This window comes from Lampetra fluviatilis, chromosome 21 (genome assembly GCF_964198595.1).
Source record: "Lampetra fluviatilis chromosome 21, kcLamFluv1.1, whole genome shotgun sequence".
In the NCBI taxonomy this organism is placed as follows: Eukaryota; Metazoa; Chordata; class Hyperoartia; order Petromyzontiformes; family Petromyzontidae; genus Lampetra; species Lampetra fluviatilis.
In genome coordinates this window covers 11,378,351-11,392,101 of record NC_136295.1, presented here as the reverse complement: position 1 = coordinate 11,392,101, position 13,751 = coordinate 11,378,351, and the positions used below count along the sequence as shown (strand labels likewise).

Below are 13,751 nucleotides of genomic sequence, written 5' to 3'. Positions count from 1 at the left end.
CACTCAGCCACTCACCATCACCCTATATACACCATCACTCACCCAGCCGCTCACCAGCACCCCATAAACACCCGCACTCACAAATACCAGGGGCGCCACGGTAGCGAGATGTTAACGACCTCGCCTGGTATGCAGGAGGTCTGATGTCTATTTTGAGTTTGCGTGTCTCTCCCTGTGGTCGCCTGGATTTTTCTCCGGGTCCTCCAGATTTTCCCTCCACATGTAGAATCAACATCACGCGTTTAGATTATTTGGCTGAATTCCCACGTGACAAGCCACTTCGTTTAGCAATGATTTGTGGCCAGGTCGCTTCTAAAAAACCGATATAGCTCAGTAGGGCCTTACCTGGTAAAAAATAAAATGTTATGCAGTACACCAACAATGTTTTTAACAGCAACCATGTATTATGCCCTAGCGTAGATGTATTTTGAGTAGTGTACAGGTGTCCATGTGAAGCCCTGTTGGTCAATCCACTGCTGGATGAAGGAATGCCCAGTCCGTTCCGGTCATGGGAAGTGGGGGGGGGGTTGTTTGACCATACTTCACCACGTTGGGTCAGTGCCGGTTGGTGAAGCTGGAGTGGGGGCTGGGGGGGGGTGCGTTCAGATACCACTCACCACTGATGTTAACCGTGGTCGGGAATCGAACTGAGGTCGCCGGGTCAGAGTGCACGGCTGCGCCATCGCTTAATCTGGTCGTGCGTAAATGAACCAAAATGACATCTCCAGTATCGTTCTGCCGTGGCGAGGGCTTAGCGGAGGAAGAGGGAGGGAGTGAGGCGAGGGGCTGGGTCGGGGAGCTGTATGGTGACGATGTTTTTGTTGCGTCAAATGTTAAAATGAGAATCCCCGCGTGACCGCAGGCATCGCGAATTCAGAACGAATTCTCAACAATAAGCGCACCCACCCCGCCTTCTTCCACACGAATAGAAACAATGACAGCTCTCCCCCCCGCCACCTGTCCCCACATCCCTGCCGCATTGCCCCCCCCCATCCTCCCATCGTCTCCTCTCACTCATTCTCCACCATCCTCGTTTTCACCTCTCCCATCCTTGCTCCACTCTGCTGCCACAAAATAATGGCCGCCCCATAAATCTTGCCGCATCCCCTCCCCCATCCTCCCATCCTCTCCGCACCCCCACCTCGCCCTCCATTATCCCCCCCCCCTCCCAGCGTCCATCATGCCATCCTCCCATCCATGCCCTGGACATCCGTGCAAATGAGATGTTCCATATCAATAAATTACGCCGGTGAAATATTTGTTAAATAAATAACATTCGTTAACCCCCCCCCCCCTCAATCTTCCCGATCCTCCCCCATCCTCTCCACCACCCTCCATACCATCCTCCAACCTGCATCACAATCCCATCCTCCCATCCTCCCCCCCCCATCTTCCCCCATCCTCCTTCATCTAAATCTCCGCCATTCTCCTCCCTCCCATCCTCTCATGCTCACATCTTCTCCCCCCATCATATTCCATCTCATCCATCTTATCCTTCTCCCCCATCCTCCACCATCGCATCTACCAACTCCTCCTTCCACCCCCACCCCCCATTCTTCCCCATCCTCCTCCCCAATCCTGCCCCCCCCCACCTCTTTCCGCATCCTTCGTTTTGCATCCCCATCCTCCTCGAATCTTCCTCTCATCCTCCATATCATCCGGCAGCATCATCCTCCAAAATCTCCCGACATCCAATTCTCCTCCTCCACCACCAGCAACCTCCATCTCGTCCCCCCTCTTCCTTGTACCATCATCTCCCTTGCCACCCCCCAAATCCTTCCACACCCATCCATCCATCCTCCCTCCCTCCTCCTCACCCATGGGCCCCCTACCCCGCGAGAACGGCGGCCCCGTCCAATGCGCTCGCTCGCCACCCGCTGATGCGTCTCGCGCAGCGCGCGGCACAACGAGACGCACGCGCCGCACGAAAGTCCCCCCACCCACCCACCCACGCCTCCCACCCCCGCGCCCCCAGTATTTAAAGGCCCCACCGCTCCCTCGGCCCCCCAGTCTCGTCCCACTCACCATCGGCACATCGCGCCTTCCGTGAGCGCTCGGCGCAGACTGTCAACCACCACCTTCTCCTCCTCCCTCCGACTCGGCCGTCTTTGTCTCTCCCCCCAAGGCACACTCTAGCCGACCGCCGACGTCAACATGGTAGGGATGGCGAGATGCGACGGCGGATAACGGAAGCGACGATTGTATTGGGTTTTTTGTAAAAAAAAAATTTTTATTTGTGTTAACGTTACGAATTATCGCTGAGGCAGTTGTTGTATTTATACCATGATGATGGTGTGTGTGTCTTAGTGTGCGCGTGTGCGTCTTGGCCCTTTTGCTGTTCGCTAACGGGTTGCTCGCGAACGGCACTTGCCCCAACAGCCTACGTCGCCTACACGGGTGATCTTTGTCTTTATCGTTGTGCGCGGAGCGATGGCGCAGTGAATGACGCACTGCGCTACGATCCCGTTGACCCGAGTTCGATTCTCGGCCACAGCCAACATCAGCGAACGAGTGTTATCGTGAACCGGTTCTGGGCCTCCCCTTAGGTCGACTCGGCCTTAAATGGGTTTCGGTGTGAAAACAAAAAAACCCGGCATCACCACCGAGGAGACAAAGGCGGTCGGGGGCATGGTGGCTGACCACATCCACGCGTCGTGGGCCGCGCGGGCCTTTAATAGGTGCTCGCAAAAAGCACAGCGACGACTGTTGGGGCCAGTGAATCACGCGCGCTGTGACCCACGTCTCAGAACACCCTCGTACCGGAGGCGCACGCAAAGTGACGGCCCGGGGGAGTCGCGAATCGATCTCTTTTTGTTGTTGTTAAATATTAAAACAAAACTCTTCTGGACGTAGCACCACGAGCCGCGCAGATCCCCGTTCGATAGAAGCTGCGAGATCCGATCCGAGTCGTCGCTCCGCCCGTCGCGTTGTCAGTGACTCGATGCGCACAGTTCCGAGTCGTCGAGAATTTCCATTGTGTCCAGGGGCTCAGCCCCATCGCCCCCTCCCCTCCATTCATCCTCCCATCATCTCCTCGGGCCCCTCCCAGATTTACATCTCCTGCGTCATTGCTGGGGGGGGGAGGTGTGGGGGTCTGGCTCCCTCACTCCCTCCCACCCCCCTCTCTCACACTCCCCACCCAATCATCCTCCCTCCCTCCCTCTCAATTACGCCCCTCGCTCGCACACTCCCTCCCTCCCTGCGCCCTCCCCTCACTCTCGCACCTCTCTCTCTCGTCCACTCTCTCCCCTCCCCTCCCTCCCATTCTCTCCCCGCTATCTCCTCCCGCTCCCCCGTCAACGCTCTCGCCCCTCCCTTTGTAGTCTCCCCCCCCCTCTCTCTCGTTGCCTGTATCTGTTTCACCCCTCCCACCATCTCCCTCCACACTCCTCCCTCTCTCCCCTTGGCCCGCTGCATCTCCCATTCACTCATCTCCCCGCTCTTTCTGGCTACCAAACCCCTCCCTCCATTCTTGCATCGCCCCCCCTCCCTCTCCAGCCCCATCCCCGACATTGAGCATCTGTTGTGGCACGGATCGGGTTTCCTGTCGAGTAGATCTCAATGGTTCCTCGCCGGCTCCGCAACACAAATCGTAGACCACAAACCTGAGTCGATGCCTGATTGCCTTCGGGATTGAGTGCCTCTTCCACCGCATGCCTGACTGCATCCATGCCTGACTGCTTCGCCGCATGCCTGACTGACTGCATCATCCGTGCGTGCATGCCCGACGCGTTAATCGTTGCACGGAATTAATGCCACCTTCACCGCCTCTGTGATTCACTCGAGAGGCTTTCTAGAACAGAGCTCCCTTCTGGTGGGCGGAGGCCCTTCGGCCAGCAGTGGCGCGAGCGAGCGCTTGCAGGGCTGCGCCTTTAGCTCAACTCACCTCGTGTGACCGACTCTTTGACTGCACAATCGGTTGACTGCACGGCGGCTTACCTGTTCGGCCCGCTGACTGCCCGCCCGCTCGGCTGATTGCCCGATCCAGTGACTGACTTTCCACCCGCCAGTCTGCCTACCTGCCCAGTTACGCGGCTGCTTGATTTCCAGCCTGATTAATTATGCAAATCACTTCGTGACGATGATGCCGCTGCTGCGTTGGCAGCGGTACACAAGCACAACTAATACATTTAAAAAAATCAACGCATTCTCTGTCAATAACACTTTGGCCATATACGGATAAAACAGTGGGCGACGTTTCGGGCAACGGCCCTTCCATTCGCTTTCCGGTGGTGTCATTGACAAATATTGTTGAAGATATATCTACGTGTATACAACATACAGGGTGCTTCAAAACAATGTTAACAAAACAACACCACGAGAAATGTGCCTGGAGACCACCTGGAGAAGATTCCAGGGCACGCGTTGACAACGATGGCGAACAAGTGGAGACTGACTTTTTGAAGCTATTAACATGACATTTGTTACCGTGTTGCAGTGTATTTATTATCCGTTCTTTTTCCGTTAACAACTATAGTCCCATGTAAGTGTTAACATTTTTTTCAGCGCCCTGTATATCCAAACGCCGCTGTAGGATTTGTAACACGGAGGCGCGAGGGGGATGCACAGGCAATCGATCGTTCGTGGGATGCAGCCAAAGCCGGCGCCATTAACATTGTCCAAGTTCTGCGGTCCTACATTGGGGACGTTTAACCAACTCCATTCATGAATGCCTCATTGATTCACTCCTTTAATATTAATTTATTTGTTGTTGTTGTTGGCGGTGTTATTCCGCTCGTGTAGCCAGGAAGGCCTCACCGATTCGCAACTCTCTTTCAGGAGAGTGCCGCTAAACGTTTGCCAAAGGGGGCCTCCTTGCTGCTGCGTGCGATCCAAATAGAGGAATTTGCAGTGGTGCTTATCAGCAGTGGGAAATACCGGCCACATCGTTACAGGGCTTTAGTTTCTTTTTTAACTATGGCAGGAAACCGGAGAACCCGGAGGAAATCCATTGCGGAAACTTGGATAGAGAGAGAGAGCGAGAGAGAACACGCCAACTCCGCACAGTGTGGCGGTCCGAGTCGGGAGCCGAACCCGGCGGCATGTCGCTGCGAGGCACCAGGGTTACCGCTGCGTCGCCACCCTCTAATCATCACCTTCGTGTCTCTCCTCCCCTCTCCCCCCCTCCTCTCCCCCCCTCCTCTCCCCCCCTCCTCTCCTCCCCCCTCCTCTCCCCCCCTCCTCTCCTCCCCCTCCTCTCCCCCCCTCCTCTCCTCCCCCCTCCTCTCCCCCCCTCCCCTCTCCCCCCCTCCTCTCCCCCCCTCCTCTCCCCCCCTCCCCTCTCCCCCCCTCCTCTCCCCCCCTCCTCTCCCCCCCTCCTCTCCCCCCCTCCTCTCCCCCCCTCCTCTCCCCCCCTCCTCTCCCCCCCTCCTCTCCCCCCCTCCTCTCCCCCCCTCCTCTCCCCCCCTCCTCTCCCCCCCTCCTCTCCCCCTCCTCTCCTCCCCCCTCCTCTCCCCCCCTCCTCTCTCCCCCTCCTCTCTCCCCCTCCTTTCCCCCCCTCCTCTCCCCCCCTCCTCTCCCCCTCCCCTCCTCTCCCCCCCTCCTCTCCCCCCCTCCTCTCCCCCCCTCCTCTCCCCCCCTCCTCTCCCCCCCTCCTCTCCCCCCTCCTCTCCCCCCCTCCTCTCCCCCCCTCCTCTCCCCCCCTCCTCTCCCCCCTCCTCTCCCCCCCTCCTCTCCCCCCCTCCTCTCCCCCCCTCCTCTCCCCCCCTCCTCTCCCCCCCTCCTCTCCCCCCCTCCTCTCCCCCCCTCCTCTCCCCCCTCCTCTCCCCCCCTCCTCTCCCCCCCTCCTCTCCCCCCCTCCTCTCCCCCCTCCTCTCCCCCCCTCCTCTCCCCCCCTCCTCTCCCCCCCTCCTCTCCCCCCTCCTCTCCCCCCCTCCTCTCCCCCCCTCCTCTCCCCCCCTCCTCTCCCCCTCCTCTCCCCCCCTCCTCTCCCCCCCTCCCCTCTCCCCCCCTCCCCTCCCCCCTCCTCTCCCCCCCTCCTCTCCCCCCCTCCTCTCCCCCCCTCCTCTCCCCCCTCCTCTCCCCCCCTCCTCTCCCCCCCTCCTCTCCCCCCCTCCTCCCCCCCTCCTCTCCCCCCCTCCTCTCCCCCCCTCCCCTCTCCCCCCCTCCCCTCCCCCCTCCTCTCCCCCCCTCCTCTCCCCCCCTCCTCTCCCCCCCCTCCTCTCCCCCCCTCCTCTCCCCGCGCAGCGCGAGTGCATCTCCATCCACGTGGGCCAGGCCGGCGTGCAGATCGGCAATGCATGCTGGGAGCTCTACTGCCTGGAGCACGGCATCCAGCCCGACGGGCAGATGCCGAGCGACAAGACCATCGGCGGCGGCGACGACTCCTTCAACACCTTCTTCAGCGAGACGGGCGCCGGCAAGCACGTGCCGCGCGCCGTCTTTGTCGACCTGGAGCCCACGGTGGTCGGTGAGCGGCTAAGCGGCGATCAACCCTTCTCCCCTGTCCCGATGACGCACGTGCACCTACGTGTACGTACGTGTATGTATGTGCCGATGACGTACGTGCCGATGACGTATGTGCCGATGACGTACATGCCGATGACGTACGTGCACCTGCGTGCCGATGACGTACATGCACCTACATTCACGTGCGTGCACGTACGTGCCAACGACATACGTGCACGGACATGCTAGGCATTCCTTTTTCTTTCCGATAACGTTCCAATTACGCGCGCGTGTGCGTCGTCGGAACGGAATAGATTCCGAACGGAATCAGAAGTATAAAGGGCCAATGCGGGGGAGGGCTCGTGGTGGCACAGTTTGGCGCCGGCTATCGTAGAGTGCGGCGGTCGTGTCGCTACGGCTCTCTGCGGTGAGTAACAACGCCGTGAAAAACAACGGCGCTACTACGCCTCTCTAAAGTTAACCTCTCGCGCGTTCAGCGGCGAACGGCACCCCCCACCCCCCCACCTCCTTACCGTGCAACTTGCAGATGTTGCGGAACGGGGGAAAGGGTTGAAAAATAACAAGCCAGACAAGCTGGCAGCGGAGAGACCACGGACCGATGGCACGGGCACCTCGGGGCGAGGAATGGAATGGTTGGTGGTGGTCGCGGATGATGCGATTCACCGACGCTCGGTGCAATCCCGGTCGAGTGATGTGCGGTGGGATTTTGTGTTTGTTAAACGGAATTTCTGTCCGGGTTGGTGACCCGGGAAAGGGTTTTCGCACACGAGCACACGGTGGCATCCAGAATACCTCTCTATCGCGGTGGCTACGTACGGCGCGAACGAAGTTCAACGTACGTACACGCATACGGGTCGCGTGCCCCCTGGCCGAGTCTCAAAATATCCAGCGAGAATCTAGGCCCCGGCTCGCGTCTATTTGTTGCTAGACAAATAATCTTGAGTTGGGCTACGTCTCGGTGCGGCTCGCTCACGTCAAGGTGCAGGCGGGATGGCGCGGTGCGGCCGCGTGAGGCTCACGGCAAACCGTTGGTCGTCGAGACGCAACGGAGGCGTCGTCAGACCCGTGCCCGGCCCTGCTTTGGCCCCCCCGAGCTAGATTCTGATGCCTTCCTGCCCAGGCCAGCAGCGCATCGCGTCGCCGCGGTTCTGTTCCGGCTTAGCAAACGGCCGCAGTGCGAAAACCAAAAAAACACGACTTGGAAGCCCACGGTGGTTGTTGAGAGGCTAAGCGGCGCGCTGTGGTGGCCAATCAACCCTTTTCCCGTTCCGATGACGTGCGTGCACGTGCGTGCACGTACGTGGACGTCATCAGTTTTTCTTCTGGCTCGGCTCGGGTGCGGCAGTGGAAAAAAAACGGTGCCAGGTGCAAACCTGTCTCACTCCTCCCCCCAACCCCCCTGTCCACGCCCCCTCCCCCCCGCCACCTCTTCTACAGACGAGGTGCGCACGGGAACGTACCGCCAGCTCTTCCACCCCGAGCAGCTGATCACGGGCAAGGAGGACGCGGCCAACAACTACGCTCGCGGCCACTACACCATCGGCAAGGAGATCGTCGACCTGGTGCTCGACCGCATCCGCAAGCTGGTGAGCAGGGGGGGCGTGGGGGGGGGCGTGGGGGGGAGGGGGAGTGGAGGAGTCATCACCTCCCAAGTCTCCACCTATTCAAAGCGTTCATTCGGGAGAAGCTGAAAACACAACGCCGACGCGAAATGCGACGATGATATCCCATTCGGCTCAACTGATCGCGCCGGACGACGGCGACGGTGGTGGTGGCGTCTGAAGGCGACGCGGAAACCCCGTAATCGGGGGGGGGGGGGTGGGCAGGGGGTGGGGGGGACCTTAGTGGGGGCGTGGGGGGGGGGGGACTCTCTCGCTCTCCCAGACCCTCTCGTTGTGGCCAGCAGCAGCACATTGGTGTCGATAGCTCCCGAACACGCCGCTGCGGCGCGCGCAAGGACAGACGAAAGATTACGCCGCAAAATTGCCCGATTGGGACCGCGCACAGCAGCAGCAGCAGCATCGGCAGCAGCAGCAGCAGCGGCAGCAGCAGCGGCAGCAGCAGCGGCAGCAGCAGCAGCATCGGCGCCCCCCGTAACGGTGGAACGACCGCAGGCCGCGTCTCGCGAGACGCAGCAAGCGGCGGCGCCCTCCTCCGCGATCGCCGGCGCAGCGATGAGCGTTCTGTCGTCTCGCTCCGACTCGCTGGCCACTCACGCGAGTTGACGACAGACCGCAGGAGAGCGGGCGGGGGCGGAGAGAGAGGAGTGGGGGGGGGCGCAGGGAGAACTGCAGGGATTAGTGTGGGAGTTTGTGGACGCAGGGGGAGAGATGGGAGATGGGGGGGGCAGCTGGGCAGTGGGTGGGTGGGAGATTGTCCGAATGAGGCAGCCCTCCATTGCCTAAACAATGAAGCCTCCAAATCATCGCCCTTTTCATTGCCATGACCTCGCATTCGGAGCCCCGTTTCACAAGGCCCCACACACAGGCGCCCATTGACAACAGCGCCCCAGTGTAACGAGCGGCTCTCAATCCTTCTTTGGGGGGAGGGGGGGGGGTGAGGGGGCACCAGGGCCTTTGAGGGGGAAGCGCAGGCTGCGGCACGGATACCGTGCAGGATAAATGTCGTACGGCGCGGCGACAGGACGCACCAACTACCGAGTAACGGAACAAGTGCCTTGCTGACGCCGCGCTAAATGTCGGCGCGTGGAGAACCACCGCAGGACCTGATCAGTCGGCCTCACTGGGTGCAAGAGCCTGCGAACGGACATGGGGAGTGGGCGGGGGCCACCTTTGTATCGAAGGAAACCAGAGCATCTTCTTGGTTCTTTCGGTAAAGTCACGTAGAATGGAAATAATAACATAATAAAAATAAAACATAATAAAATCATTCTCACGACGTTTCGGCCACAACGCAAGCAGCCGTCCTCAGGTGATGAACAGGTCTGTCGAGAAGACAGAGTCTGAATGACACACCCCAGGCTTGGAGCGTCTATTTAAGCTGGGAGGGAGGAGGAAACCAGAGCAGCTGCAGAAAAACTCCACTCACAATCCCCAGCTTCGCGAAGACCTCGGTGTCAACCTAATGCTCCCTCGCTCGCCGCTCCCTCCTCTCCACCCCCCCTCTCACCTCCCCCCCGCCCCAGGCGGATCAGTGCACGGGGCTGCAGGGCTTCCTGATCTTCCACAGCTTCGGCGGCGGCACGGGCTCGGGCTTCACCTCGCTGCTCATGGAGCGCCTCTCGGTCGACTACGGCAAGAAGTCCAAGCTCGAGTTCTCCATCTACCCGGCCCCCCAGGTGGCCACCCTCCCTGCCCCCCCCCACGCCCCAACACCAAAGATTTTCCACATAGCCTTAACAGACCGTATGTATGTACTGTACGTTGAACTTCTTTCGCGCCGCCGTACGTAGCCAACCGAGCTAATCGGAGGTGCGGGGGAAGGACAACAAACTAATACACAAAAGCGATGAAGAAATGAGTTTTCAATGGAGATTTAAAAGTGCATAGCTCCAGTGGCTTTCTAAATTCGGAAGGAAGCACGTTCCAGACGGCCGCAGAAGCGCACTCGTAAGTTTGCGACGTGGTGACCGTCTTTGTGCGATCGTCGTCACGATCGTCGCCGTCGTCGTCATCATTATCAGAGGCGGCCTCCCCAAGCAGTCGCCATTCTCTCACAATCCAACGGTGTAATAACAACATTAAATGATCATTATAATAAGTAATAATCCACCCCTGGTGTCACCGCTCCGTCTCTCCTGGGCTGACGTCCTCTCATCTAGTTTTTGGCCGACGACCGCTGCAGAGTAAAACAAGAACGCATCAGCGACGGCGCCCCCCCCCCCCCCCCCCCTGCACGATCGTGAAAACCGCTCACCGACTCGGCGCAACGCCCCCCCGGCCCCCACCCCCCCAGGTGTCCACCGCCGTGGTGGAGCCCTACAACTCCATCCTCACCACCCACACGACGCTGGAGCACTCGGACTGCGCCTTCATGGTCGACAACGAGGCCATCTACGACATCTGCCGTCGCAACCTGGACATCGAGCGCCCCACCTACACCAACCTCAACCGCCTCATCGGCCAGATCGTGTCGTCCATCACCGCCTCGCTGCGCTTCGACGGCGCCCTCAACGTCGACCTCACCGAGTTCCAGACCAACCTGGTGCCCTACCCGCGCATCCACTTCCCGCTGGCGACCTACGCGCCCGTCATCTCGGCCGAGAAGGCCTACCACGAGCAGCTGTCCGTCGGCGAGATCACCAACGCCTGCTTCGAGCCCGCCAACCAGATGGTGAAGTGCGACCCGCGGCACGGCAAGTACATGGCCTGCTGCATGCTGTACCGCGGCGACGTCGTGCCCAAGGACGTCAACGCCGCCATCGCCGCCATCAAGACCAAGCGCAGCATCCAGTTCGTCGACTGGTGCCCCACGGGCTTCAAGGTGGGCATCAACTACCAGCCGCCCACCGTGGTGCCGGGCGGGGACCTGGCCAAGGTGCAGCGCGCCGTCTGCATGCTCAGCAACACGACGGCCATCGCCGAGGCCTGGGCTCGCCTGGACCACAAGTTCGACCTCATGTACGCCAAGCGCGCCTTCGTCCACTGGTACGTGCCTTGCCGCCGCTGCCGCCGTTGTTGTTGTTGTTGTGGTATCGGTCGACCGTGTACACAGGTGTAGACAGTGCACCATCACCACCGCAACGAGTTGGCTCCGCGCACACCTGAGCCCGTCGGCTGCGCAACAGAATCGCTCTCTCCTGATCTCGCCCGCTCGTGCACGCACGTCCGTGGGTTGCGGGCAATCCGCTTGCGGGTTATTGTGTTGCGGGCAATCTGGTTGCGGGTTATTGGGTTGCAGGCAATCTGGTTGCGGGTTATTGGGTTGCAGGCAATCTGGTTGCGGGTTATTGGGTTGCAGGCAATCTGGTTGCGGGTTATTGGGTTGCGGGCAATCCGCTTGCGGGTTATTGGGTTGCAGGCAATCTGGTTGCGGGTTATTGGGTTGCGGGCAATCTGGTTGCGGGTTATTGGGTTGCAGGCAATCTGGTTGCGGGTTATTGGGTTGCGGGCAATCGGGTTGCGGGTTATTGGGTTGCAGGCAATCTGCTTGCGGGTTATTGGGTTGCGGGCAATCTGCTTGCGGGTTATTGGGTTGCGGGCAATCGGGTTGCGGGTTATTGGGTTGCAGGCAATCGGGTTGCGGGTTATTGGGTTGCGGGCAATCTGGTTGCGGGTTATTGGGTTGCAGGCAATCTGGTTGCGGGTTATTGGGTTGCAGGCAATCTGGTTGCGGGTTATTGGGTTGCAGGCAATCTGGTTGCGGGTTATTGGGTTGCGGGCAATCTGGTTGCGGGTTATTGGGTTGCAGGCAATCTGGTTGCGGGTTATTGGGTTGCGGGCAATCCGGTTGCGGGTTATTGGGTTGCGGGCAATCTGGTTGCGGGTTATTGGGTTGCGGGCAATCTGGTTGCGGGTTATTGGGTTGCAGGCAATCTGGTTGCGGGTTATTGGGTTGCGGGCAATCTGCTTGCGGGTTATTGGGTTGCGGGCAATCCGGTTGCGGGTTATTGGGTTGCGGGCAATCCGGTTGCGGGTTATTGGGTTGCGGGCAATCTGGTTGCGGGTTATTGGGTTGCGGGCAATCTGGTTGCGGGTTATTGGGTTGCGGGCAATCCGGTTGCGGGTTATTGGGTTGCGGGCAATCTGCTTGCGGGTTATTGGGTTGCGGGCAATCTGGTTGCGGGTTATTGGGTTGCGGGCAATCCAGTTGCGGGTTATTGGGTTGCGGGCAATCCGGTTGCGGGTTATTGGGTTGCAGGCAATCTGGTTGCGGGTTATTGGGTTGCGGGCAATCTGGTTGCGGGTTATTGGGTTGCGGGCAATCTGCTTGCGGGTTATTGGGTTGCGGGCAATCTGCTTGCGGGTTATTGGGTTGCGGGCAATCCGGTTGCGGGTTATTGGGTTGCGGGCAATCTGCTTGCGGGTTATTGGGTTGCGGGCAATCTGGTTGCGGGTTATTGGGTTGCGGGCAATCCGGTTGCGGGTTATTGGGTTGCGGGCAATCCGGTTGCGGGTTATTGGGTTGCGGGCAATCCGGTTGCGTGCGAGATCTGGAGAGCGGTTGGGCCCCGCTGTGACGGTGGCGTGAGTCCCACCGCTGACGGACGAAGACGGTGTGGGTTGGGGTTTCTAATGCCGTGCCTGGTGATGCTGCCGCATGGTAAAGATAATGACGACGATGATGACGACGCTGCTACTAACGACGATGATGACACTGATGCTGCCGAGAGATCATTGCGCCGATGCTATGACTGATGCTGCTGTTGGTCATCATGTGACGGCGATGATGACAATGACGACGATCTTACCGCCACCACTGATTTTGGCGGTCGCGCCGATGATGCTGATGGTGTTGACGACGATGACGATGCCGATGATGACGTTGACGATGCCGACGATGACGTTGACGATGACGCCGACAACGATACCGATGACGATGCCGCCGATGACGATGCCGACGATGACAACGATACCGATGACCTTGACGATGCCGACGATGCCGTTGACGACTGTTGCCCGCAGGTACGTGGGCGAGGGCATGGAGGAGGGCGAGTTCTCGGAGGCCCGCGAGGATCTGGCCGCGCTGGAGAAGGACTACGAGGAGGTGGGCGTGGACTCGGTGGAGGGAGAGGGCGAGGAGGAGGGGGAGGAGTTCTGAGTCCACCTCGCCGCACAATGGCCGCCTCGCATGCCGTCGACGCAGTTTGCTCTGTAGACGAATCTGGTGATGAGAGTTTCGCGAGAGTCAAATAAAAGTTCTAATAAAGGAGCATCTTAAATCAGCAAATCGCTCTGTCCACGCGTGCCTGATTTGTGAGTCTTGTCCTGTTTTGTGTGCGTGTACGTTGAACTTCTTTCGCACCGCACGTAGCCAACCTTGATAATCGGAGGTGCGGGGGAAGGACAACAAACTAAACGCACGCAAAAAGCAATTCTAAAGAAATTAGTTTTCAGTTATTTTCGCTCGAGCTCGACGACGAGGGATCTGGCAGAAGGAAGGAAGCCATGGCGACAGGCTGGCGTGGTGCTTACACTCGCACCGCACATCGAGAAGGGCCTGGGATTGATTCCCGACCGGGGTGCCTTTCTGCGTGGAGTGTGTGTGTGTTCCCTCTCCCCCTGGTCTGTGTTTTCTCCCATCGCTTAAAAAAACCCCCATACAATGTCACTGATATCGGGCCAAACATCCCTGTACCAGGCCAGGTGCACTTTGAGGCCACGTGAAGTGTCGAAGGCTCGCTGACAGGAGGTCACAGGACAGACCCAGGTGCCATGGGTTGA

At 59.5% G+C, this 13,751-nt stretch overlaps 1 protein-coding gene across 1 annotated transcript; it reads left to right on the top strand.

Annotated features, from left to right (window-relative positions):
- Positions 1–1,980: 1,980 nt before the first annotated feature.
- Positions 1,981–13,257, top strand: LOC144938232 (tubulin alpha-1A chain-like). The gene is made up of 6 exons (XM_078866060.1): positions 1,981–2,157; positions 6,187–6,409; positions 7,846–7,994; positions 9,554–9,706; positions 10,324–11,015; positions 12,993–13,257. Exons 1-6 carry the CDS (start codon positions 2,155–2,157, stop codon positions 13,126–13,128), a joined length of 1,356 nt encoding a protein of 451 aa, XP_078722186.1. The 5' UTR covers positions 1,981–2,154; the 3' UTR covers positions 13,129–13,257.
- Positions 13,258–13,751: the final 494 nt, after the last annotated feature.